Source organism: Semicossyphus pulcher, unplaced genomic scaffold (genome assembly GCF_022749685.1).
Source record: "Semicossyphus pulcher isolate SPU_LCO1_2020_fin unplaced genomic scaffold, fSemPul1.0.p SCAF_9, whole genome shotgun sequence".
NCBI classification, from domain to species: Eukaryota; Metazoa; Chordata; class Actinopteri; order Labriformes; family Labridae; genus Semicossyphus; species Semicossyphus pulcher.
The window spans coordinates 28,494,874-28,522,694 of record NW_027211770.1 but is presented as its reverse complement, the minus strand read 5'-3'; the positions used below and the strand labels follow the sequence as shown (position 1 = coordinate 28,522,694).

The window sequence follows — 27,821 nt, the reverse complement described above, 5'->3', positions numbered from 1 at the left end:
TCGGCTATATTAAAAATGGACTGTTTAAATGAAGTGTAGTATTATCTAACCATGTATTCATATTCCTGTTGTTGTAGGGGTCAAGCTCACGTTGGGAACAGAGCTCCAGGCAGCCTGAATGAATTACAAGTTGTATTGTGAAGCACTCACTTGCAGCAATCCTGAAATTAAGTCTCTGTGGTATTGTTTCCGAATTTAATTGTTGTTCAACTCTGCTCAGTTGTTGTTCCTCGGCCTGCGTGGTTTGAATCTTAGATAAGAAACTTTAGTCGACAAACACAAGTGGGATTATACCAACCTACGTACTGCATTTGGTGGCTTCGCGGGAGGACTATGTTTGTAATTAGTGTAATGGTTTCTTAAACATATTATGGACTGATTTCTTCCATAGCGTACCCTGAAAACAAATAAGCTCTTACATAAAAGAGAAGAAGTCACCACCAAGGTGTAGCAATGCATATCTTTCACGGAAATAATCACAAGCGGCGCCCAGTTAGTGACGCATTTTCACTCACCCGGCAGTGGTTGGTCTGCCAGAGAGGGTAGGCGGAGCTAAGCGGCTGCTTTTCCGCTCTCTGCAAGTGCTGCGAGTAAACAGTAATCTACTATGGCTGAACAAACAAAGAAAAGATGGATGACTACAGATACAACTTCAACAAGAAGTGAAAATCCAAAGAAAAAGAAACAAACTCGACGCTCAGATAAAGCAAACAGTCTGAAAAGGAAAGCAACCGTCAGCCAGGAAAATCAAGAGTTACAACCGGAGCCAACCGTGGACGTCACACATGCAGCACTGTCTGGATATCTGGGAAGTGCGCTCCCGCAATTATCATTTATCTCTATAGGTGCCGCCAAAGAGAACGAAACTGAGATCTTCGAGATTAGCACTTTAATCAGTCTTTTGCAGCTGCCTAACCTACACAAATACGTCAACAGAAACTAATTTGTAATTTCAAATGCCTCGCAAAAGTTTAAATGCGACCTTTACTCCAAGCAAATAACATATTCATCATATGGTACTTTTTGCACTAAATCAGCTATGCAGATATATTGTGGCGAAATTGTCCCCTCTTTATGCAATTAGGCCTCATTGCTAAAAAAGAAGGTTGAATCCACCAACAGCAGCCCGAACACCCACACAAAGTTAGAGTGAAAGGATTTGCATCATCAGAGGGCTGGCAGTAACAGCAGATCTGTTATTATAAGGGCATTAAGTCACATTTAGATTTTCTGCAATCTATTCTTTGAGAACTAACTCCAGTGTGATTAGATAAAGTAAAAAAAAACTCTCCAGTGAATATGACCTCACCCCATCTATTACCATAATAAATAATTATATGTAAAATGTGTTTTGTTGTCTAGAATTTTACTTTTTTGAAACTTGGACTTGAACTAAGAACCTATCTGTGGGGACGTGACTCTGACCCCGGACAACCTCAGATTAGAAGAGAGATCATTGCAAGTGAAACATGCATTCTAATGAGAACAAAATAAAATAAAATAATGAATAGTAAATACATACACTTCTACCAAAACCAGCACATTCATAAGCTCTATTAAATCTTGAGTAAACAAAGCAAAGATGGTTTTTATTGCATCTGCCATAAGAATTATTATTAGTTTAATCTTGCCAAGAGAGACGAGCTCGTTCAGCTTTTAATCATACTGCAGCGAGTTTCAATAATAACAATACAGTGGCGGTTTGTAGCACTCTGCCAGAGGTGCTGTGTGATAGAACTGTCAAAGTTTGTTATTGTATTTTATTAATACATTTGTATCGTTTCGCATCAGTGTCTTATCACCGTGCAAAGTAAATCAGCTAAAAAACAAACTATGTTAAAAATAGTCCTCAGGAATCTGAATCCCAGAGCTCTGTGTTCTGTTGTACTGGGGTGAAACACATTGTTCTCATTGTGTCACAAGAGGTGCATTCATGCCCTGCACACATTGGAACACGGTCACCAATTCGGTAAAGTGCGAGTGTGAGGGTGTGTTTTGACTTGAGGATCAAAGTGCTGTTATAGCATCGTATGCCCCTCCCCAACACATGAGTCATCCTCCAGAGACCCAGTTTCACGACAACCCTGGACTTGTCGTCTGTTTGACTTGAGCACTGACGTCACTGTCACTGTCCTTTGCTTTGTGAGTCATGCTGTTACCCGGAGGACATCAACCCTGACCTCAAATACACGATAATAATAACAATAATGAGTATTTGTATTGTAGCATTTAAAAAACAGGTTAAGTTTACTATTGCAAACACATTAATAGTTTGTGAATTAAGCCTACCTGAATCTTGAGCTCCCCTAAGCTATAAGGAGATTTATAATGAGTTTCAACTCATTGTTTAACTTTCCAGCCCACAACTTTACTGTCTGGTTTCACTCTCACAGCTGTCAGAGTGTTGTTTTCAGCCCCAGCAGGCAGAGATAAAAACTGTTAAAACCTCTGAGAACGACAGACTGATTAGCAAATGTGAATTAGACTTGGACCTATCCATTTATTTTCCAATTGCGGGTTATCAACCGGCATCCTGTGGACACAATTGGATTGACTTACAGCCAGTCAGAGCAATAAGTGTGTGACTTCAGTCAGCAGCTAGGCTAGGTACCTTGTTCCAACATCAAATTCAAACAGTTCCTTGTTCAACATAATAAAAAGATATTTGCCATGACATTCACCAGTTGTATGTAATGTGATAGTAGTAGTGGTTTTCACAGCATTACACATCAAGAGAAGCCATCTTGGCTGTTTGCCCTGTACAACATCAGGAAGGTCAGGCCCTACCTTTCAGAGCATGCAACGCAACTGCTGGTACAGGCTCTCGTAATATCAAGCATTGACTACTGCAACTCCCTACTGGCAGGCCTTCCTGCATGCACATACAAACCTCTGCAGATGATCTAGAACTCAGCAGCGTGTCTGGTCTTCAATCAACCCAAAACAGCACACGTCACTCCACTGTTCATATCCCTCCACCAGCTCCCAGTTGCAGCTCGCTTCAAATTCAAAACCCTGTTGCTTGCTACCTGAACGCCCTCATCCAGGTCTACACTCCCTCCCGCCCACTACGCACTGCCAATGAAAGGCGCCTGGTACTCCCATCATAACAGGGCCCTAAGTCGCTAACTACACTCTTCTATTCTGTAGTCCCCGGGTGGTGGAATGACTACAGAGGAGAGGAGACTTAACAAGTAAGTAAACATGTCATAAATGTAGCAAATTAAAAAGTACAATATTGCCCTCTGAGATGTAGCGCAGTAAAAGTTACAAAAATTAGCACACCATAAGTAAAGCACTTGAAAATTGTGCCTAATAACAGAACTTTAGCAAATGTTGATCCAACTCTGGAGGTCTGCTCTCACAGGACATTTCAACCTTCACAGTACGTCTGTTTGTTGTGCGAGAAACAAGTTGTATATTTCTTTCCTAGCAAAGTGATTATGGTCAGTTTACCTTGAAATGGTGTTTGGCCGTGTGTGAGATTACTGTGATGACTTCGTTCTGCAGCGCTAATCAATAGAGCAGAGTGCGGCTGTTACACCTGGCACAGGGCTGGCAGCCAGTCGCTCTCATTTTGCCTCTCTGATCCTGTGATACAGCAGAAGAGACTTCAAACATGTGGCGCTGGTTCAGACACTTAATTAACTCTATGACAGAGCAATTAGGTCTCATACTGGTTGTATGAAATGGCACACATGAGCATGACAGGTTTGTTATGTGTTCACACCTGAAGTGCAAACGTCCTTGGTGCATTATGGGTAATATTTTGTCTTTCATTACAGTCAGAATTCTGCTACAGACGTGGCCGTGCCTAACCTGGTTTTCCCTGTACTTTACTCATTATTTATTATTCCCATACAGTACAGTCTCGTCCCGTCTTGCTGTGCTGTGATTGGCAAGTACCACTGTGGTACCAGCTGTGTCAATGAAACTGTAGCAAGTAACTTGTAATGACTATCCTCATTCATAATGTAAGTCATATTTTATTTAAAGCGACAAAAAAAGCCGGCAAAGCCGGCAGTTTGAATATCAGCACAGATTGCTTACAATTTAAATGATGCAACGCCTCATCTTGTTACATTGTTATAAACTTGCAGCTGTCAAAACTTGCAGACTTGCAAATTTCAACTTGTTCATTGCAAATCTTTTTATTTTGTTGTGTTTTGGACCAACGACCAAATTAAATAAGGGATTTAAAGACGGCACCTTGTGCTCGATGAAATTGAATTTCTCTATTTTTCTGACATTAACAAAACAATTAATTGATTAATGGAGAAAATAACTAGCAGAGAAGTGGTTCACAAAAAACTACTGGTTGTATCCAAGGTTGCTGATTATTATGGCTCTGCATTTAAGTAACTAATCAATACATTAATTAAAACTCTAAGTGAAAGTGAAAGGACTCTAACTGGGTTTAGGTTCATTAGACGATGTGCAGCTAAGAGAAACCATATTTAAACCTAATGTGCAGAAAAAACATGAAGATGAGCAGTAATTACCATATTTTTTGGAAACCCCTTTTTCTGTGCTCTTTGGTTTTTGCTTCTTTCACAACTCAGAGACATACTGTGAACTCTTCTCTGAAGCAGGGAGACTTTTTGCATAACCTGAATACGATTTTTTATGTCAGCAAATAACCATATCCTGTCTGTGCGTACAAACACACCTAAATTCACAATAATAATGTTCTGCTGTCAATCATCTGCACACCTGCAGAGTATGTGTAATAAACGCAGTAACCTTCATGCTCTCCAGCTCGAGTATCAGCTTTAATCATCAGATCAAGAAGCCTACTTATTATAGAACCTTATCAGAAGGTTGTATTAATATCTCTACTATCAACTCGTGACATCTTTGTCATTCACTGTCTGTAAGACAACAAAGACTCAATCTTTAGAAGTCTCACAGTTCTGACAGCAAAGGGTGTTGCCTTTCATCTGCTGTTATTTTAAAAGGACCATAATTTGTTGTCATTTTTTGGCCATCAATCTTTCCTAAGTGTGACATCGTCTGACTTCTCAAGTGTCAGATTTTTGACATAAAACAATCACTCAAGGTTTTGATACCTACAATCGTGGGCTTTTAAATGTTAATCACCATCCACTTTGACAATCAATTTATCATTCCTGTCTTATTCAGCTTCTCAATTTAGACAATTTGCTCACATTTGTTTGATGATGCAATTAATATTGAGACTTATAGTCTGATAAAGCCATCTTTGGCATTTTCAGAGCATGGCCTTTTGGGGTTTTTCAAATGGTGAATTAAAATGTAATGAATGAATGTATGAAAGAAAGTCACTACTGAATGAGGTTTTAATAGAAATGAAGGCTTTATGTATTTATTTTCTTAGGATGACAATCTGAAATGTTTGCATGACTTATAGCTTCCTACAACAGCTACAGACAGATTTGAGGATAGCTGGACTTCAACTTTAACTTTATTGTCCCCGAGGGAAAATTTGTTTTGCAGCCAAGTAACACAAAAAACATTTAGAAAGCACAGACACATAGACTCGGTTACGAAAAACATTAAAACACATAAGAATTCATTAAGAATACATCAAGTGACAAAGGAGTAAACAAAACCATCATTAAAACAACAATGAAAAGAACATAAATAGTTAGTGAACAGGAAATGGTTAATCTACAGGGTCGACATTTAAATTTAGTACTTTAACGGCCTGAGTGATAAAAGAGCTTTCACGCTGTTATTAGAAACCTGATCTTAGTGTTGCTCTGCTCTGATTACCAACATGCAGCAGGGACTCCTTATAATTCACTCCAAGGAGTGAGATGATGTTTTTGTTGATTTGTTTTGTTTGTTTAATCAAATTTAATAGTTTTAATCGGAGTAATTGTTTTTTGTCTTTCATTGTGTCAATCATCTCTTTTCTCCGCATGGAGTTAATGATGTAACTGCACAGTGGAAGAGCAGATTTATCAGTATCGTACCTTTGGGAAAGTTTAGTTTTATAAATATTCAGAAAATGAGTTGATAGAATGAGTCGTTATAGCTGCAATAAAAGCGATATTTTTGAAAAGATATCACTAGCACACATCAGGAAAATTCGTTCCTCAAAATATTTTAGACAAAAGTGTTCTTGCGTTCCATTTACATGGCATACCAATACAATATAACATTACACTAAGACTTGCATTTAAGGTTTTAAAGAGTATTTACAATCACTCACACAACACACACTCACAGAGACACGATAATGTTGCCTCAGTGCATCAGGCCTGCAGTGAGATTATCCTGCTTTTTCTTAATTATTAGTCAACAAACCCCAAATCCCTGATAAGCAACCACTAGAAGGAGCATAGTAACAGAGAGCAACACTTTGGAATAATTAAACATAACCCCTAACAAACTATGGGTTAATGACGAGTACAGCAGTAACGCACACCGCATGAGATAAGGCGAATGAATGATGCCCAGGGGAAAAGTAGTTCAGCGCAGCAAAAAGAAACCCTCATCATTAACATTAACACCACATGGCCTGCGTGTCCTGTTAGGCAGAGTCTGAATTATTTACACGTATGGATTTAAGGGAATTGTTCCGTATGAACCTTCCTCCCGAGTCTCGAGGGACTGTGCAGGCTGACTTAAAACGTAATTATTCAAGAGACAAAATTATCTAATGCAACAAAATAAAACAAAACCAACCAAAGCATGAGGCACAGACTGGCCTGCAGAACTGCATTTATTGGTAACTGATAAAGAACACTTAAAGAATAAATCTATACATGTACAGGATGAATTGTTTGAACCATCATTAAAAGTTGCAATATGTATACAGTATACCAATGACAGCAGCTGATGTGTGAATTTCAACAAAGTGTTAAAATATGCATCTATACTTACAAGCTTACAGATGGTCATGTTTACGCACAGTCATTGTGGTGCGTGGGCGTGCATTATGTAGATACACCCTGCCAATACATGCTGTTAAAGCTTTCACCACAGACGTAAATGCGCCTAATGGAATTATATTGTTTATTGAAGTATTAAGACCAAATTGTAAACATAACATTGTAAAATAAAGAATGATTTTATGCTGATAATGCTTTGCAGCTGTGCAGTACACAGACATTACAACACTTAAATTGCTTCACAACTTCACTCTGGTTACAAGTTATACCATAGGTGATCCTACAGGGGAGGGCTATTTTAAAATCCATCACACGACAGTGCAAATGATGCCTTCCAGATCTATAATTGCTGTAATTAGAGGGCAACAGACACTCAGGTCATGTTGAATTACTGTATGTCAGTGCCAATAATAAATGAAAAATGTCAAAATGTTCATATAAATGGATCAAACCTCTGCAATACCTACCTGCATTAGTGTTTTACGCTACTCTTACACCTGTTCAGCGTGTTCCGAAAGGTCCCCTTTTTAACAAACTATCACTCAAAACAATCTGACAGTGGATGAATGACCTTTGACCATTGCAATGTGGCAGAGTTTGCTCATAGGCACGTGGCTTTAATCTTTCCACTTGAGCTGATGAACAGCCTTCTAGTGTCAAACTCTGCACAGACATCTTTCTGCACAAACTTTTAAGTAAAGAAACAATAGGTAATATATATTTTTAATACACTCGAGTGTAGAACAATCTTATAAAGGTGCCACTTTTGTGCTGTATGAATTATCTTCAAAGTAGTTACACTTGTGAAAAGAAAGCTACAGCTACAAATACGACCACTCAAACTCTACGAGAGTAGACAAACACATATTGACATCTTATTGCCGGTTCTTCTCACTATGAATCCTATCATATAAAAATAAACTGAGGACACACAATGAGTTTCTGAATGGAAGTCAATCATGTAACAAAAGATTGACAACCAGTGTTGATGAATGGGGAGCTTCTGCAGGCTCCACATCAAGTTGGCAGCCAGATAATGGTCTGACATTTTTTTTTCAAATTTCAGTCAACATCCGTTCTTGTCAGCTCACTGATGCCAAGTGTTGATTGTGTTTTGATACAGATAAGAGATAGGTGTTGTCACTGTGCTAGGCTGCTGTCTTCACAGTGTGGGTGATTCCTCTCTAAGCAAGTCCATTCAAGATAGTAGCTGTCCCTGTCACTATTTTTATCTTAGATTTCTGTTGTAAAGATTTTTAATTATATAAAAGGTAAGGTGGATTTTTTGTTAGGAGGACTCATTTGTCATCTACTGAGAAAGATTAGCCTGTCACAAGTCTGGTGGTGGCTGGTGTTGACTTTTTATCCTGCCAGTTCCGCCCACATCTGCCCCATCTAATCTATTTTTCTGCTTCAGTCTGTCTGCCTGAATCCAGCGCACTGCTCACAGATGACATTTAATGTCAAAGACAGCGACATCCAGACACTCAGTCATTAGCTGACACTTAAACACCATTGTTACGCTGTCAAGACATACAAACTGAAAGAAACATGGAGGACTTTCTATGTCTTTTAGAATAAGTTGAATACATTGAAAGTCACGGCACTTTTTACTGCATACAGGATCAGTTCAGATGAGGTTTAGACCAACTGATAGCAGTTGAGTTGGTCCGTTTAAAAAGGAAAAACGTATCTTTTATTTAGACCGGTAAGCTTATTGAGACAGTTCTGTGCACCTTCTGTGCTAATGAGGCAAATACTGCAATGCAAATATGCTAATTTATGTCATTCACGTAGAATTTTTCCAACGCCAGCTTGTCTCGTCTTGCTTACAGACCTGGCTGGGCACGGAGAAAAGTGGGCAAAACCATTGGACAATATGGTAAGTTATGAAAATACGCATCTGTTTCTTGCTTCCACCTGTTGTTGGTACTTAAATTCAAACTAAATGAGCTCTAGCGTTAAGGAGTACAACCACTAGCCCTGAAGGGTGAATATTTGTGGGTTGTGAAATGTTCCTGTGGAGTTATTCAACAAGAAAACCAGACAAAAGTTTGCTCCAGCGTTGGTCCTTCAGCTTAGGAGTTTGTGCTTAACAAAGTTTTAATATTTACACATCCCTCAACTAAACTAAATCTCCTCCAAGTTGGCTGTGCCAGGAATAGTAATCAACAGGTAAGACAACTAACGTATTACTGGGGAAGAGAAACCAGTGGATTCCAAGCTTCTTCTGGATGTCAGAATCTTCCTCGATATCCTGCGAAGGAATTTAACTTCAGCCATTTGTATACATTCAGTCCTTCTATCGGTCATTGCCGAGTCACAGTCGAGGATAAGGATATAAAACAGCTGGCAGAGTGAGAGCTTCACCTTCCTGCTATAGCTCTCTCTTCACCATGACACTCCATTTATAAGGGCTTCATTATTTCACTTCATGGCAGATTCTGCACCGATCAGTCTGTCAATATCACGCTCCATTTTACGCTCACTTGTGAACAAGAACTTGAGATGCTTGAACTCCTCAACCGGAGCAGCAACTTTCCTTCAATCAAACCAAGACAGCTGTTCACCATTTCCCAGCAGTCTACAATGGACTCAGATTTAGAGGCTCTGGCAATCATCCCAACCAGCAGCCCCACTGAGCTCTGGAGGCCATAGTTTGGGGAAGAACACATAATCACACTATTGGCCGGCTACTGCTTGTCTGTTCCTTTTCATCAGGTCCATGAGCATCACAGGCTGAATCCCAAAACCCAAAGAAAACACTCTTTGAATGCAAGAACATCTAGAAACTTTCCCACGACCAGGATGGAATCTGCACCTTCTTTGCTAAATGTGTGACGCAAAAGTCGGTCAGCGCCTTGTGTAAGCTTTCCTAGAAAGGCTTATGCAAGTAAAACATATTAACAACCAATACTTGTTTATAACTGCAGAGCGAAAAATGTGTTACATAAGGCGTTACAGGCGCTCTGGGCTGATAGACTATGAGCTGCATTAACCTGATGAGGCTGTCTTTGAATTGATAGTGTGGCTATGTAGATGCTGTGTTATTGAGGTAACTATTGGGCTACAAAGGGGAATTTGTGATTATCACTAGCTTAATTTTAGAAGAGCAAGCGGCAACCAGTCAGATAGCCTCAAGTAACCAAAAACCGAAGCAGGCCTCTCTTTAGTCTTCCTACAAGTGAAACTCTAATTTTCCACCATACTGCCAAGATGCATCTTCAAAGAAGTATGTCCCCATTTCCTGTTGGAAAAATGCAATTTATGGCATTTAAGATGTTTGGTGTCTTTTCAGTCGCATTGATACATACACTTTATTTTTAGGCAGCATCCCTGTTCCGTTTTCTTTGGCGGCCACTATGGTAATAAGCAGTAATTTCAGGATCGTATTAAGACCTTGGCTATTGTAACTGTGCAGTCAGCAAGATTAGCACAGACTGTAGGGAGACAGAAAAAGCCTAACTATATGTGCAGCACTTGAATGCCTCCACCGACGCTTCGTTTCTAAAAGTGTAAGTGCAGGGCTTTAATCTGTTGGCATTAGGCTCCATAATCAATGTGTTAACTCTTAGTAAGTTAGTTACTGGCATTTGTTTAAATATAAATATTCTTGTTATTACTTTAAAGATGCAATCTCTAATATCTCAGTTTAGTCCTCTTTTGCGGTCTCACAGAGAGTTTTGACTGTTAGTATGAAATGTCCAATTCACTTCTATTTATATGGATTTGCACTTGTTGTTGAAGCTCCATAGTCAGCAGTCATCAATCTTTTCTTTGTTTGCGGTCCTACTGTTTCCTCCCAACTCAGCAGAGACTTTGGTAAACACTACTCTATTTCACCCACTCTGTCCTGCAGACCAGCCACAGCTGGGTGATGGACGCTTGTGACGTAAACTCCACATCCTTCTTCATTCCAAGGAATATTGTAAATGCAATCAGTTGGACATTGTTTCAATCACTTTATTGTGTACACTCATTTAACAAAGTGACTTATTCAACATTTATTCAACCTGAAATCGTGGAGATCATAACTTTGAGGGACATTGGCTTTCAAATTAAGTCTTGTTTTTCGTCAAATTCAATTTAGTACCCCTTTTCCTTCAAAAAGCAATTTCAAATCAATAACAGAAATATTGGCTTCCTTAATTTGTTTTCTAAACCTGGCCCTAACCAGTCTTGTGCATCCCTTCGACTGCCTTGTCCACGTGAATCCAAGCAAAAACAAGGTATGACAGGCTGACTCTGCTAAACTGAAAACCTGCCAGTCAGATGTCCTGACACGACCTTAGCCTGGTGAATCTGTCAGGAGAGCAGTCGAGGCAGCACAGGAACATGAAACTCAGCCAAATGAATTCTACCTGCATTACCCCTCACCCCGCCCATCCGACTCTCTAATCTGGCTGTCTCTTTGATTGACGCTTGTGTGCTGGCCATGCACGAGGTTTAAAGACAATCCCATTCACATACTATGCCATTTGGCGTCACTCTAAGCTTACAGCTGATACGTTGGCTTCTTACTGTCACCCACTAAGTTGTTGTAATCTCTCTTCTGTTGACTTGCATTACACCCAAAATTACAACTAAAATTAAAATAGCTCGAGGGCAAACTCTCGCAGATTTTCAGCTAAAAATGTCTCAATGTCTTAATATGTAACGTATTAAACAAGTGCAAATAACCCCCATTGGATCTGTTAGATCCATGTTACATACATTAGAGTGAGGTCAAAAAACGTACATTCAAGGACCGCCTATCACTATAGCTGCTGCGAAAGAGAGCATATCTGATTTAGATTGGTACTAGCGATAGCAATAGTGAGTTTCTGTATTTTGTAGAATTGCCAACAAATCCAATGACTTAACTGTAGTATGTAGCAACCGGTATTTTCTTTCTGCTTCTGTGCCGTGTTGTCCATCCTACCTGCAAATTCTCATTAGGGTTCCACATGCGTGTTAATCTATATAAAAATAGTCCCAAACAGGTGCACTGAATACTCCTGTTTCAGTTACGTTTGCTGAAAACTACTGTGCTCAGCTCTTAAATTAAATTAATACACTTTTGGATGTATTTGAGATCCATTTTTGGGTTGGGGTTTGAGTGACAGAGGCAGGGTATGGTGGAGTTTTCTGTAAAAGAAAACGGTAACAAAAAACCAATGCTAAGGCAGACTTAATGCGAACATTAATTGCAATTGTGTGATTTAAAAATTAAATATAAATTATAACTTTATAAGAACTTTAAGCCATAACCTTTGAGATCCATTTACCTGTTTGGCATAATGCAGCTGCTCCTGAAGCGATATTGCTCGATTTAAAAAAATCAAAGAGTTAACTAAGAGATATGTTCTTGGATTTGTTGTTGATGACGTTCCTATCGGTGGCACTCTTTTCTTTGTCTGTTCAGATAGTGGTTATCTCTGTTCATGCCAAATATCCTGCTGTTTTTTTCTGTATAAGCAGGGATTTATTTTTCAGAACTTTCCACTGTGATCTGAAATGCCTCGCAGTGTGCACGCCACAGGATTTTACAATACATGCATCACTGTGTGTTAAAGTCGAGCTGAAACGGCATTCCGAGAGTATCTAGCTTCCGTATCGTGACGTATTTCTGAGTGAAACAGGACGTGCAGGCGGGACATATCATTAGAGGGATTTGATTTGATCGTTGAGAAGTGGGCGTAGACAGACGTTCTCCACAGCGCAGTAGCTAGCTAACTGACCGAGCGTTCTTGGTGCTCTGCGGCTAAATGTTGCAGATTGATTGGTTGAAATTGGTTGGTTCTAACTTACGTAAGCACGCGTGAAATGTAGTTTTACCAGAAGAAAAAATGATCGGATTTTGATATAAGAATAAGAAGAAATGTTTCAGAAAATTTTCTGTATTTTTTTTGGCCTATATTGTCAAATAGATGCACAATATTTCCGGGGCTGTGATCTAAAAGGATTACAATGACATTTTTCATTTCACCTCGACTTTAAAGATTTGTGCTGGAACAAGATATCAGCTGCCCTCCCTAAAGCCAAACACATAATGCCCATGCCGCGATGCAAATGGCATTCAGCCAGCATTCTGATACAGTGTCTCATCGCTTCTACTCATTTCTCTCAGCATGTACTCGCTACAGGGTGGCTCACAATGTTGTTTTCAGAATGGGTTATAGAGAATGGCATCACATTAATGTTTTTTTTATTTGGAAATATAAAATGATTACAGTAAGTCCTTATTGTCACTTCTTATGTTCCATTATTCACTTTCACACCCTTTTCTCACAGTCATAAACACCCCCTCTCCCTCATCTCTTTCTCGCGCTCTCTCTCTGCTTTCCTGTTTTGCTCCTCCTTGCTTCCCCCATCAACCCCCCCTCCTTCCTTCCACTTTCTCCCGCTCTGCATTAAGCCCTGCTTGTCTCTCTGCCTCTCTGATCCTGGGAGCAGTGCTTATGGGAGCTTCTGAGACCAGTGCGAGCACTGCTGGTCTCCAGTCGCCTTCCCAGCACTTGCAAGTGGAGGAAGAGTGGAGGAGGAGGGGGAGAGAGGATAACAGGGGAGGAAAAGGAAAGATAGAGGGAGAGAAAGTGAGCATGTTGGAGATGCAGAGAGTGTGATAAAAAAGGGAAAATGAGAGAAACAAGGGAAGATGAGGGCAGGAAAGAAAAATAGACAAAACCTAGGAGTGGAAGAGGAGAGAGCGGGAGCAGGGTGGCACAGGGAGAAGAGCAAATGAGAGAGCGAATAGGAGACAGAGGGAGAGAGAGTGAGCGAGAGCAAACGAGAGGGAGGGAAGCGAACAACACTGCAGACACTCGCCCACTGTCACTGCTCCACCGCCAGAGGACAGAGGCAGCAACGGCAGCAGAGGGAGCAGATACGATGGAGGAGGAAGACCGTACCGTCCGTCTGCGGCTCAGTCCCTGTCACTGACAGCTTCCCTCTGGGACCAGCCTGCCAAGTTAGGAGCAAAACGGAGAAAACAAATCTCTCTGTCCTTCACAAGATCAAGAACTGGACCTCAAACTCCTGCAGGACTGACAACACACACCACACACACACATTCACTATTTTCCCTCTCTTACACTTACTTACTCACACCTCACTCTCTCAAACTGAACTTCTTCTTGTTGCCTTTTGGACTAGTTTTTTCTTTTTTTCTTCGCTGCCTACGCTGACCTTCCGAGCTGAGTGGATTTACTTTTATCCTGTGGCGGACCATGGGGCTAGGGTGGAGGGGTGCAGCAGGGACCCTCCGAATAAGGACAGAGGGGAGCTGGCACCTTTTGGTGACATTGCTGCTGTTGTGCGGTTTCTGGAAGGCTCACACGCAGACAGACGATGGGAAGGCTATGTACTTCTGGGAAACAGGTACTGCTAAACCACTAATTAGAGCTTATATTTGATCCCTTGTTTAACATATGGAGTGTTTATGATGGTAGGTGGGTGAAGTCGTGTTGTTTCATGCTGCTTTGGTATGTGACCTCCCACACTCAAGAGCCATTTGTGTAAAATGTGTTCTGAATGATCTGATAACTTTCAGATTTGAAGCATGATTTCAAATCAGTGCATCGGACTGAGTTGCCTTTCATTCGTGAAAATAAAGGATTCTTGGATCTTGCACAGACACAGACGTATTCTCATGCTTCATTAACTCTCACGGGTCCACAGTGCTTCCAGGTGACACACTTTGCTTGTCTCATAAATGTGGTATTTGAGGTATACGACTCTACGCTGCAGAACTTCAAAGATACATACACTTGAAAGATGACCCAGAAAGCTACAGTACAGCTTTTCTCCTCCCACTGAATAGCATGTGGCAACACAGAACGGCGGTGATCCATTTTTGAATGGATTACTTTCATCTCCCTGAGTCTCAGGTGATGCACCATTATTGAAACGTTGCTGCTGCTGCTGCCGTGTGTTACAGCAGGCGGATGATTGATAGGCATTGCTGCACAATAGTGCTTGGTGCGGGAAGTGGAGTGGAATGGTTTTTGATGGTATTGATAGAGCACCAGCGTTAAAAGAGCAAGGGTTGTGTGCATCAGTGTGTGTTACTATTTCATACGTGTAGTAGATGTTGTAGAGTGATACTGTATTTCTAGTCGAACACATGCTTGGCCTTGTTAATCTGCATCAAAAAAGGAGTTGCATGAAGTCAATTAACTGTCACAGTGGGATCCAATCAATTATATCATCACTGTTGAATGCATTGGAAGCCCACTACCAAACATGGAGGCTGAGCCCTAATTTAAGGTTCTTGAGCTGCAGATGTTGCAGTGATTATTACTGTGAGGATTTCCAATGGACACTGAGAAAATGACTCTCTGCAGCCTGGTTAAAACATTTAGGAAGTCCTGTAAGGCATAAATTAAATGACCAGCCTGATTTAATCCTCAATTAGACAGGAAAGCTCAAGAGATTAAGGCGTGCTCTTCCTTTACATAAACACATTTTTACTGCAAACAGCACAACTTCTCTGTCTTACCCTAACTCCAACACCCCTCCCCACCCCCGACTCCACTTGTCCCACCCCCCCTCGCCCCGGCACCAGTCCCTAGTTGACGTATCCAACGTCTCTCCTGTTCCTCTGCATCTTTAAAGAGGATGTAGCTGAGTAAGGAGATTAAAGAAGCAGGGATTTAACAACCCAGGAAAGACAGCCCAGGGAAGAGACTTGAGAAAGAGAAAGGCAGAGCGAGCACTGCAGGCAATAAGAGAGAGGGACTAACTTAACCTACATCTACCCTACTGTAGGTCATCGTGATTACGCCTCTCTCCCACGCTACAGCACCTTTCTCCCACACTATACATGCTCCTGGACGGGAAAAGCTCTAGGCTCTCTGCTTTGAAATGTAATCCAGCGCTTGGAGTTTGTTCGCTTCTTCCCAAATAAAAAAAGGTAGCGCATTGATTTCAACCCTGGAGTCTTCTTTTTTATGTCTCTTTGGTTTAGACAATTGCCTGTAGAGTATTAAAATCACATAGGGCAATTTAGGGCTTTGAAACCCAGTGCTTTTCATCAAAACCTGATTATGTTTGCACAAGATTTGCATACTTTTTTCTTGCCAATCGAAGCTCGTTTAAAAAAAAAAAAACACGAAATGTGATGATGTTTGTGCACATTTGCAGAGTGTGCAGTGGAGGGAATATTCTTGTGGCAAGCAATGCTCTGATGTTTTGCATATTGATGAGTCTAGCTGAAATACAGCCCCTGTCTTCGAAACTGTGGGGAATTGGGCCTGCATTGCTTTTATTGCCTCCTCTGAAAATATGATGTATCTGTTTTGGAAGGTGAGACAGTTCAGCGCTATTTTTTTGCTCTAAGAGTTCTATTTAAATGAGGCCGATGGAGACAACAGCCTCCGCCAGACAAGTGCAAGTGATATCTCTGAAGGTGGCTGTGAGGATAACTGAAGAAAAAACCCGGGTGATTATGGCCACCATGAGGACGAGGTTGGTGACGACGATGATGATGGTGGTGATAATGGCTTGCCACAATTTCCATGGGGCCTCTGAGAGATTGCAGCGTGTTTGTGTGCCTCTCAGATGCTATTTTCACACCTTTTTTTCTTGTGTTGCTTCCTCTCAGTTGTGCACTCCCTATGCACTTCTTCCTTTGCAACTCTATTGTTGCCCTGTCTGGCATTGAGTCTATACTTTGCAGTTCTGCTCTTAGATCTTTAGCTTTTCCCAATCTATACAGCCATGGTTGGAAATTAACCATGGCCTGTTTGAATGTCGCCAAAAAAAGTCCAAATATAACATCTGAATGGCCCCCAGTGGCCACAAAGGTTTATCCCCATCGTCCAGCCTTTTTGCTAAACCATTGTTACAGTTCCACAAACATCCCGTCCCTTTGAGCTAGCAAATGCTAATGCTGCAGCAGCGATAGACTTAGCAGGTGTAGCAGACACACTTGTACAGCAGCTGGACACATAATCCTCTTGTAATGTTGCTATTTCGCTATTGCCTTTGGGCTTTTAGCAGTGGACAAAAAGGATAGTCCTCTCTTCTTTTTCTTTACATGATGTGATGACGTTGCCACATCGAATTGAATTGAATTCAGACATTTTTAAAATCCTTAGATATGTTATTTGAAAAGCACCTTGTCATACACTGTTCACTATTAAAAAACAAACGCTATTCAATTTCTGTACTGCTTTTACACAAGTTTATATTTTGGCCCCAGAAAAAGTACTTGCCACCATATTCAGGGGCTTGACAGCCTGTGGAGCATGGATTAAAAATAAAGGTCTCTATCCTTTGCAACAATAAAATTGAGTGAAATTTCACAGCAACCTTATCTGCTGCCAAAAGTAAGGAGGCATAATCTTCACATTAAAAATTCTGCTGTATTTATAAAAACTGCCACACGCAGAAGCAAACACACACACTTATGTACACACACACAGCAGGTGCATCCTTCCCATCCTGGTACTGTGTGCGAGCTTCATTAGATTCTGTTGTTGGAGCGACAAGGTTGCCAGGTTTGAGCTGTCAGGATTCACATGTCTGCCTGAGGACAAAGCAATTACAAGTGCTGCAGCAGGTGATGGTATATTCAAGTAAACACGTACAGTAACATCTCGATCATCTCAGCATTCTCTGTGTTTATGACTGTAAGTGTGCCTTGTGCAGTTAGATGATGATACAGGTGACATTTTTCAGGGGTTTTGAAAAGAAATCGAACCAGAGAGAAAGAAAATCAACATGTTTTTTTGGCAAGTCATATTTGAGTCTCACTTGAGATCCTGTTCTGATCACTGGTAAATAATGGGACTGTAATCTGTACAGGGATCCAGATAACCTATCATTTAGATTACACAAGAGCCTCCTACGTCCACTGATAAAGCCAATCCCATTTTATCACTTCCCCACACGTGTCCCCATGCCGTAGGCCTCCTGAGTCATGAACCGGCAATCCGACCAATTACTCTAATTTATCAATTAACTTGCCACGTATGTGGGTTGTTCTACACAAGCATGCTGTATCTGTCGGTCATGGCAGGTCAATCAAACATTCTCCAAGAAAGACAGATGTTTGTTGGTCTGGTTTGGTTTGGTTTGGTCTGGTTTGGTCTGGTTTGGTCTGGTTTGGTCTGGTTGACCTTGTCAGGAGATGTTTGGTCAGACTTGACATCAATCTGTGTTTGTCTGTTTCCATGCTTTTAAACAGACACAGTTACCCGTATGGCAGAGTTTTAACATTTCTGATTTCTTATTTCTGCTCACCTGTCGCAACAAGCATGATAAAGATGCAGTCCTGACGATTAGCATTTCCACAAATTTCCACCTTAACCTTGGTCTAAGCTTTTCCAACTGCCTGCAGTTCTGCTCAGTTGTGACTGGAGAGAGGATTATAACTTAATTCTTCTTAACTCTTCTTGCTCCAGATTTTCTTCTAATATTTTTGGTGGGTTCAAAAACATCTTGCCACTTCTAAATACAATGGTACAATTACTTCAAACAAATACTGTAGATATCCTTTTCAGATATCCTCTTTTTTAATTCAACTGTTGAGTTAAGTTTAAACTTTTTGTTAGGATTTGTTTGATCAGAAAGAAATTCTGATACATCATAAGTAAACCATTCGAAGACTCCATTCGAATGATTCCTGTTGTTGGGAAATGTTTGAGTGGTGTGTCATGGGCTCAACACCCAGGCCTGATTCCAGACCCTTGAATCCATCCAGTGCACCGAGTTGACTGATCCGTCTGGCATGATTAGCTCACTGATCCAATGAGCTGAGTGGGGGGTTAGCCAATCAGCATCACGGGTGTGGCTAACACTGTTGCCAAGCAGTTGGCAAGCGGTGTGCCACAACCTTGGTGGAAAAATAACAACAATGGCGACTTACAGACAAGAGCATTTGTTTTCTGTCGACGGTATCCAAATATGATAACACTGTAGTTCATTTTTACTCTGTTTACGCTCTTAAGCACAGATAAAACCAGCATCTTGGCATGACCATGCGTCAGCTTTGACTTGACTTTTGACTTAGGCAGATACATTGGCCTTTAGTGATTTGTAAGGCCAAGTGAACAATTGAGTGCAAGCAATGTCAGCCTGATGATGGAAACTGAGTGTGAGAAAGTGCTGTCTGATATCAGGCAATTAAAGCCCAAGTGCAGGTGAAATCTGTTAAATGTTTAAATCCACAAGTTTAGGCCACAACAGTGGCAGGTAAGGATTTTCAACCCTCCACCTGAAGAAGTTTAAACAGATAAAAGCAAACTAATAGCTCTGTAACAGGCTTCTGATGGGCTTAATATTATTATATTATTAATATTTTATCTACAATAAGCAGTTTTAACTGTATTTAATTGCTTTCTGGAGGATTAACTGACCAGATCTTGTGTCATAAACTTGAGCGATTGTATTCATGACTGATGACGCTGTCAGTCAGCCAGATAGATTTCAGATAAGTATGTTTAAGTTTAAAATTATTCTTTCCTGGCATTTTTTTAGTTCAGTTTAAGCAGATGAGCTAATTCCAGGTAATTTTACCACACTATTATGAATCCTGAGTGGGTGTATGTGTCTGTATGTGCGTGCACTTCTGTCAGCCTGCATCCCTAATGACCTGCCACTCTACAGTAACAATAGAGTTTTAGTCCTACACAGTGTCATACAATGAGGACCACTGCAGCTTTCAGTGGTCTGAACACGTTGCTGTGTGTCACCACGTCATGCTGATGTCACCTTTCAACGCACGGGGGACAGGACGGCTCGCACTGACAGGCCATTGTTAGCCGAACACATTCCTGTCTTCACGAGACGCCCTGGCAGTGAAGGATGTCACCCTCGCTGAGGGTTGTTAGTGGCTCTCCTACAATCACCTGCTATTATGGCGGACCCACTGAAGAGGCCATCCAGGAAATTGAGGGAGAACGGGTGTGACGGGTTCACAAGTTCAATACAGGAAGCCAAGGTTATTAATATGGCAAAACGCCTTCAGCCAAACTGATTGTAGCAGAGACAAGATGAGTTTAAAAGCAGAGCCTTGAGAGAGAAAGAAACTTAAGTGCTGTATTGATTTCTTGCAGGTGCCTCGGACTGATTAAACAAAAGTTGCTTCTGTTTCCTTGTTTCCTGCTAAAGAACCACCTCAGGACTCTGAGGATCGGTTAGTTTTGCCTGATGATCTGATTTGATGTTTAATGACTGGCTTAATATTCTCATTTACAATTTATCATTCTATTAAAGGACTTTGTGCCTGCATACTTGAGGATTCATGTCCTCATCTTACCTCATTGCCTCAGGTTTAAAGTAGAATCTTCTGTGTCTCTACGCCTTGAAAATCCATTGCCTAAAATAGCCGTGTGCTAATACCTGCAAAACCTGCATTATGTCTGACAGTTAAATTGAGCCAGAAACAAACACACGTCTGAGTAAGTGGCTGTAGCTTTGATAGTGGCAGGAATGAGACTGGCATTGTCCCAAATGAGAATGGCCCTCGGAGATTCCTGCCTCGCTTTTGCTAGTGCAACACAACGTGACCCTCTGTGACCCTAATTAGCATAGCACCTGAGGGCAAACAAGACTCTGGTAGGTAATTGGCCAGGCACTGCTTAAATTCCTCAGCAACAGGCAACAAATTTAGGCCATGCATATAAATTAAGAGAATTTCCTTGGGATTTTTCATTTTTCATTACACAGTATGCCAATGGGTTTTATTTTAATTCCGTATGCCTGTGTTTTTGTTTTCATTTTTAGTTCAGTTGGAGTGGAAATGGAGGCTAATTGTCTCAGTTGTGTGTATGTGTGTTACTGTGTGTGTTTGGCCCTCCAACCATCTGAAAATGAGCACTCAGCAGCCTGCGGAGTCTTTCTCTGGAATGGCAGCAACAGCAATAGCCATGTGGCCTCAGCATCTCTCTTTCTGCAAGAGGAAGGAAGCTATTTTTCAAAGTTACTCTGGGAAAAGAATCATTGTGACTGAAGAGGTCTGCGGTTCAGTGTTGCCCCTGCAGAATTGATGCAGAGCTAGCCGACAGCGCACCGTGACATTGCACTTGATTTTAAAAGCATTTGCGGCACAATACGTCACAATTGACCCAGATTGATCCGTTTTGAGGCTTTAGAAATATTACCCCACCACTCTCCTCTCATGACTGCTGCGTTTGTTGAAATAGCCAATCCATCCAGTGAAGAAAAATGCCAAAGGGATGCTGGAGTTTGTTTAATCTAAATGGCAGAGCTTACACTTAGATTTGGCTATTACTGACACAGGAGGTACGGAAGGATTAGAGATTATACCTCATCCAAAAAAGTTTATTTAGAGTGACATAAGAGGATTCTCAGCGCCTTATTTCACCACATTTAGATGGATCATAACATATTTTAGATGGGGCACTATGTCATTTGGCTTTCCCTACCAGTGTACTTTGTGGACGGTCATGTTGCGAGTAAGCAGATCAGGGATAGATTTATGTTAATGTCGGGATGTTTTTCTCTCATTATAAGCTGGGATATCACATTTGCAGGTGTTCCTTTAAAAAGGTTAGTATATGCTCCATTTTAGCAGCTTTGCAAATCAATTCAATTTAGAACCTTCCATTATTCTATATAGTCTTCTCAGTTTAGCACCACACTTAACTTGTGTAAATGGCTCCTATTTTACCTGTCAGACACATTTTTCCACATTCATCTAGTTGTATGATCATTTCAGAAATACTTTATTAATCCCCAGGAGGGTGAATTCGAGCGCTACAGTTGCTCTGACACAGCATAGAGAAATATATGTCATAAAATAGAAGTGAGAAAAAATGTCAAATATGTGCATTATATCTACAGTAAAATAAGAGATAAAGATTAAATGCTGAGAAGTGGATCTGTGGTGATTTAAATATGAATCCCAGAAGAGTTACGATGCAAAAAAGTTCTATACATAAGAGTTATTTACACATGAACAGTATGGCAGTAGTAGATGAGGGATTCTAGTCGGCTACTGAACTAAAGTTTGCGGCAGCTCAGCTCACTGTCCCTGGAAATCCACCGAAGTGCATTGGAAAGACAACTACTTTCTTCGGTATATCTTTGAGAGGATGAGACCTCTGCGGATAAATTTACTCGCTGAAAAACATTGTGAACGTTGAACAGTGAATGAATCAAGTTGAGCACCTAGATATAAGCAGTAGTGGCAGCTCAGCTTGCAGCCTCTCCTGACGTCCTGTGGACGCAGAAGATCAAAGAAACAATTATTTTTTAACATAGCACTGTTTCATTCATTGTTTTTACTGGTTTAAATCACCGGGAAGTTTGTGTTGGAGAGGTGGAGACGTCTGTCGATAGTTTGAGCTTACGAGTCTTTTGAGACTTGTTTAGTAAAGTTTATATCCTGACATGTTATTACTCCTGCATCGCTCTTTGTAAAACAAAACATCTAAAAAAAATGCCTGACAAAATGAGAGTCCATTCAGGGTCTTCTTGACTGACGATTTGAATAGTCGGCTTTCAGGAATGACCCGACTTGTAATCTACTTTAAATGGGCAAAAGTGGAAAGTGAGGTGCCTTTCCCAAGGACTCCTAGTGCTGTCACTCAAATCAATCCAGAAAACATTAACACCTAAGATTCCCTTGCTTTGCCAACTTGTTTTTCTCAGGAGTGTTCTCTAAAATGAACAGAGGGTTTGTGTTTTCTTGTTTTTCACACCGGTCATGTCCCTGCGGTGTCTCCTCGCTCCCTCAGTCTACGTTTGGCCTTGAGTTGAAACAAAAACAAATGGTGCCCATATCGGGGGGAAACCAAGCCCTTCTCATGGTCAGGGAGTGGCATTCAAAACAGGCCCTTTACTCCCACGAGAGGTAACAAGGCGGCTTCAGCGGGCTGAGAGGAATTGAGGCGTCATCGAAGAAAGCAGTGACATTTAGTGGCTGCGCTGCTTCCTCCGATGCCACTCTAATAAAGCTGTGGAGATGGCGGAGGCTCGGGAGTAAATATCTTCTCTTCCATTCAGCAGCCATTTGTTGTTAATCCTCCATCTCTTCTACTGGCTATCAATTGTTTCTGCTCAGCTGTGGGGTTGTCATGGGCATATTTTAAGAACAAATAAGCTTATTGTTTCTTCACAGTAGTTTGGCTGTTGTTGCTTTGCTGTGTTGTGTGGGAGCGGACGTAGAACTGAAAAAGGGCTCATTGTTGCTGTGCAGGAAGATGAATTCATCTTTAGGTCTTGTGATGAACTGTAAACACGGACTGCTATAATCTACTGTGGTTATGGAATCATATATCAGAACTAGTAGTTCCATCTGGATATCATAGGAACATTACATTAGGATATTGAGCTGCTGGTGGTTTTACTCTTATGTAGGCTAACCACATCTTTATTCTTGGTTCATCGAGCAGAATTGGTGCAGTAATTCCTCGTAGTACCCTAAGCAACTGTGACAGGACAGTGGATTTAGGTAATTGTTAGTGTCAGTAGTTGCTAATCCCTGTTTTGATGGTGTTGGTCTGTAGAATATTGCTAACATCAGCACATTAACCACCTCAGAGGCCCTGTTTTCACCTGGCTTCAACATGCGTCTTGGTAGATCTGGTGGACAGCTCTAAGTACAGGTGTCAACATTCACTGGGGGTCTGGGGTGCTAATGGACACATGCTGATGCTAATGGAGTGTATGGCAGTGTATCCTGCGCCACATTAAAGGACTACCTACACATATGACCTCTGCATGAGAGATATATGTACTCATTTGTGCTCCTACAACTTCATCTTAAAGTACTAAACAAGTCAACAAGCCACTGGTGGATGTAGCACATATGCAACATGCTGTCTGATTTCCATTTTGGCTTCCGTCTTCAAATCATGCACTTGGAAATTTTGTACATGTTTATTTGCACATATAGCAGGTAAGTGATCTGATCACAAGTGGTCATTTGAGACAGATGTGGGGATAGATTCTAATGCTGCTTTCCACTTAGGATTGGATCACTCAGACCGCATGTTAATACTAGATGTGAAAGCACAGAATGATAGTGCTAGCATGCAGATGTTTAGCAGATACCATTTACACTTAAAAAGCATAAGTTAGCGTGCTAAACCTAGCTAATGAGCACTAACAGGCTGACAGGAAACCAAAGTATTTGACGAGTATTAAGACATTGTTTTTTACAGAAGATGCCTCTATATGAGAAGTAAAGGATCGAAAAAAGTCTTTTGTTTAGAATTTGTGCCAAATTTAACGATAATCCAATAAATTTCTACATGAGATAACTCAAAACCACACGCACCAACTTTATGGTATTGTGAGAAGAAAAGTGAGGGGATCATTGACGATCATCCTCAGGACTTCATAAATGTCCAAAAAGTTTAATGGCAATCCAAACATCTAGAAGGCTGGACTAGATGGTAACCATCATCATAACCAACCCACAGACATTTGAGTCTGTAGAACCACGCAGCTAGCATTGCTGTATACATCGGCAGAAAACAACATACGTTTTTGCACATTTAAGCACAAGCTTAATTGACAGTGCAAGATATCACTGAGGATATCAAGATGTCTTTTTCTTTGTACTTACTAATCATGTATTTTATCATTCTCTATTACCCAGCTTTCTACAAAGAGCTAACCTTCACTTGCAGTCGTACTTATAAATCCTGCAGTCCGAGAGATTAATATCTCAAACAGATATTTAAAGTCAAGTTGGTAGTTAATCTGTTGATTGTCCTCTTGATTAATAATATTGACCTCATTTGCATTCAGGCTTTTATTCATCATCTGCTGTATTCTTGAAACTGCTGCAAAGCCCCATAAAAGCTGCACATGTCAACGGAAATTGGAAAAAGGTGGTTAATTTGTGGGCTTTAAAGTGCACAGAGAAAAAAAAAAGTGTGAGAAAGAAGTCTTCAGTATAATCCCTATCATCAGCATAATACGCCTGAAATACATAATAAAGGAGGAAGAGAGAGAGAGAGATAACGAGGGGAGGCATAGAGGATTTGTAGCTTTCAGAAATCCATACAAAGGAGTCGAGGCAGAAATAGAACACCACACCGTGCTTTAACACTCGTATCAACATCATAAAGCAGATATATCAAATGGTAGAGGGAGAGAGGGAGTGAAAGAGTAGCCAGCTAATCACCAGTGACAAGCCCCTGGATTAGAGGGAGGGCAGCAGATGGCCCCAGGCAGGGCCGGGCTGACCGTGTATGAATATACTCGGCTGAAGCGGCTCGCAGGCTCCTCATGCCTTCAGCAGACAGGCACGGTGCGTGGAGAATATTAGTCAGTGTTTTGGTGGTCAGTTCCCGCCCACACATTTATTAAAATACAAAGAAGACGAGTAAGATAAACGGGGAAATATCACTGAAGACTGAAAACGATCTCACTTGATAAGCCTACATTTTGTAACAACGTGATGTTCTTTAGACTAAATCTTTCTCTTAGAGACGATCTTTTTTATCAATTAATAACTTCAGTTCCTCCATGTTTTTTCAGACCAACTATCTCTCAATCTTTTGATATTAAAGGTCTAATGTGTATAATAGGATGATCCATTGTTTGGCAAATTTAATGGCAAAAATGTAATACATTATTCATTATAGTATAATCACCTGAAAATTATAGTGGTTGTGTTTTCATTAGCCTCAAATGAGCTCTTTATATGTACAAAGGGAGCATGTCCTCTGTTGCACAGGTGTGCTTTACAGCAGCCCAGAATGGACAAACCAAACACTGTCTTTGGAGTGGGAGTTTAGCACTTTTTTTATGCTGCCAGCGTAGGTTCTCCTTTTTGCTTGGAAGGAGAGGGTGAGGGGATCACTGTTCAGCTTGTTGCCACCTTTAACCTCCTGGCTAGATGCCACTTAATTCTCTGCTGGCCCTTTAATTTGTAAGGATGCAACAAAGATAAAGGCAGCAAAACTTTAGTTAGCGATGCCTGAACCAAAAAGTGTTTGGCGTCTCGGCTTTGTTCTTCACCGTACTTATAATTCATTATCACCATTGTTCCCAAGTTATTCCCTTTTGATTGACTTATAGATAAATCAACCAATCATTTCCCAAATCAACAGACACTGCATTTAGAGTGCTAGCTACTTTAGCTAGCTTTAATTTCTTTAAAGATGTTACATAACTGTACTCTTTGTTCAATAGTTACTACTGTTGGCAGGATGGCAGAGGCCTCGACCAGGTACTCTGTCTATGAATCTGCACATAAAAGAATATTGCAGTTGCCTTTCTGACAAAGCAGCACAACAGAGGAAATTCTGTTTGTAGAATAAACATTATTAAATACAACTGGACTTTGTTCAACAGCACATTTACATCCAGATTAGTCATGGCAGCTTTATTGCAAGGCAGCTTTATTTATATCTCACATTTCAAACACAGAGGCACTTCAGTGTGTGTTTCACAAAGGCAAAGGCAGCCACAACAATGACATTTAAAATAATAAGCAGTAAAAGCTTGCGTAAAATCAATTAAGAAAGCATAAAAATCGTTGGTAGAAATGAGATGGAATCAGATTATTTATGTTGAGTACAGTGAAAGTGCTGATTACAGTGAAGTAATAAGTTTAACGCTGCTCCACATTAAACATTCAAGATTAGCGCTTTAAAAAAGTGTTTATCAAGAAGAAGATCAAAAACAAATTAAGGCCAGTGATTTTAGATTAGCAGCACTGTATGAACTTTATGAACATTATCTGTTAAAGTTAATTAATTTAACGAGGAACTTTATTTGGTTGCTTTAGACATGAATGCATCGAGTCTTGTTGGCATGTTAATGCAAGTGATTTTCTTCTGTTTTTAGCCCCAGTTTGCGCCTCTGTGTTCTAGCTGCTGATAACAACACAGATGGAGAGATGACCCTTTACATTAACCAGAGATTTATTCTTCTGTAGCACTCAACACGACACACGGCCCTATGAATAACTGTGCTACTTCAGAGATTAACAAGATATTTAGGGCTGACGCTCAGTTAATATATTTATAGAGAAACAAGTTTATCACCTGTTCAGATAATATGCTGAACTTGTTATAAAACATTTGCTTAAAAACATTCAGCAGGTTCTCTGTCCAATAGTAGCTCCTTTTTTTTTAGCTCTGCTTTGGCCTCTACCAACTCTTGAGGGCGATGAACTTCTTTAGTTGCTAAATGCTCCATTGTTTCAGCAGTTATTTGCTACCATATACTGTCTGCAATTTAATGTCTACCTGGGGGTGAGCAGAGGGTTTTAAGCGTGAACCAAAACATTCAAGTTTAGAGCCGGAGAGCTAAACAATGAAGTGAAACTTGCTATGAAGCTCCATAAAAACAAAAGGAGCCACAGATTCAGCATTGATTTTATTTTCATTTGATGCATCATTATATGGATATCAAATAATATCTGCTTTAAAGTGGCCTTGGTAAAATGATCAAATAAGTTAGAAGAGATCCAAATAAATCAAACAGCAATGAGCAGCAGTGCTGACCCCGTCACAGTTACCTTCACAGAAACTCTCCCAAAGGGACATACAGTAAATGTGACAGTACAAGCTCCACAGGCCTTCTTGCCCTTCCAGCAAAAAGAGGTCACATTCCCCTTTGTGTCAGTCCACTATTCAGGTCAGGATGACATCTTCAAACGCAGACACTTTCAGGTGGCTTTCAAGGTGAGCAACAATACCGTCCTATTTGAAATGCAGTTTGAATGTCCTGAGAGCAGATCAAAGTCGAATCCCCACAGGTAAAATCTAATTCACAGTATTTACGTTTTTTTTTTTGCTTGCACTTTGATGCTTAACCATTCAGGTTACATCAGCTGCTCTTAAATGGTTGCACAACTAAATCTACTATGTTGAACGCCATCCAACTCTTTATCCATCCATTGATTCAAATGCCTTTATTCATCCGCTCGTCCATTAGCTTTTTACTCTCACTACCCATTGTGCTGTGGGTGTATAGCGTGGGCCTGCACTCATGGGTCTCACTTAACACACTCAGCGCTGGCAAACGCTT

At 40.7% G+C, this 27,821-nt stretch overlaps 1 protein-coding gene across 1 annotated transcript in view; it reads left to right on the top strand.

Moving 5' to 3' along the window:
• Positions 1-13,471: 13,471 nt before the first annotated feature.
• thsd7ab (thrombospondin, type I, domain containing 7Ab) overlaps positions 13,472-27,821 on the top strand; it is a 178,888-nt gene continuing 164,538 nt past the window's right edge. The window contains exon 1 of the mRNA XM_069656696.1: positions 13,472-14,237. Coding sequence (XP_069512797.1) covers positions 14,087-14,237 — 151 coding nt within the window. The 5' untranslated portion in view covers positions 13,472-14,086. The remainder of the gene's footprint in view (positions 14,238-27,821) is intronic.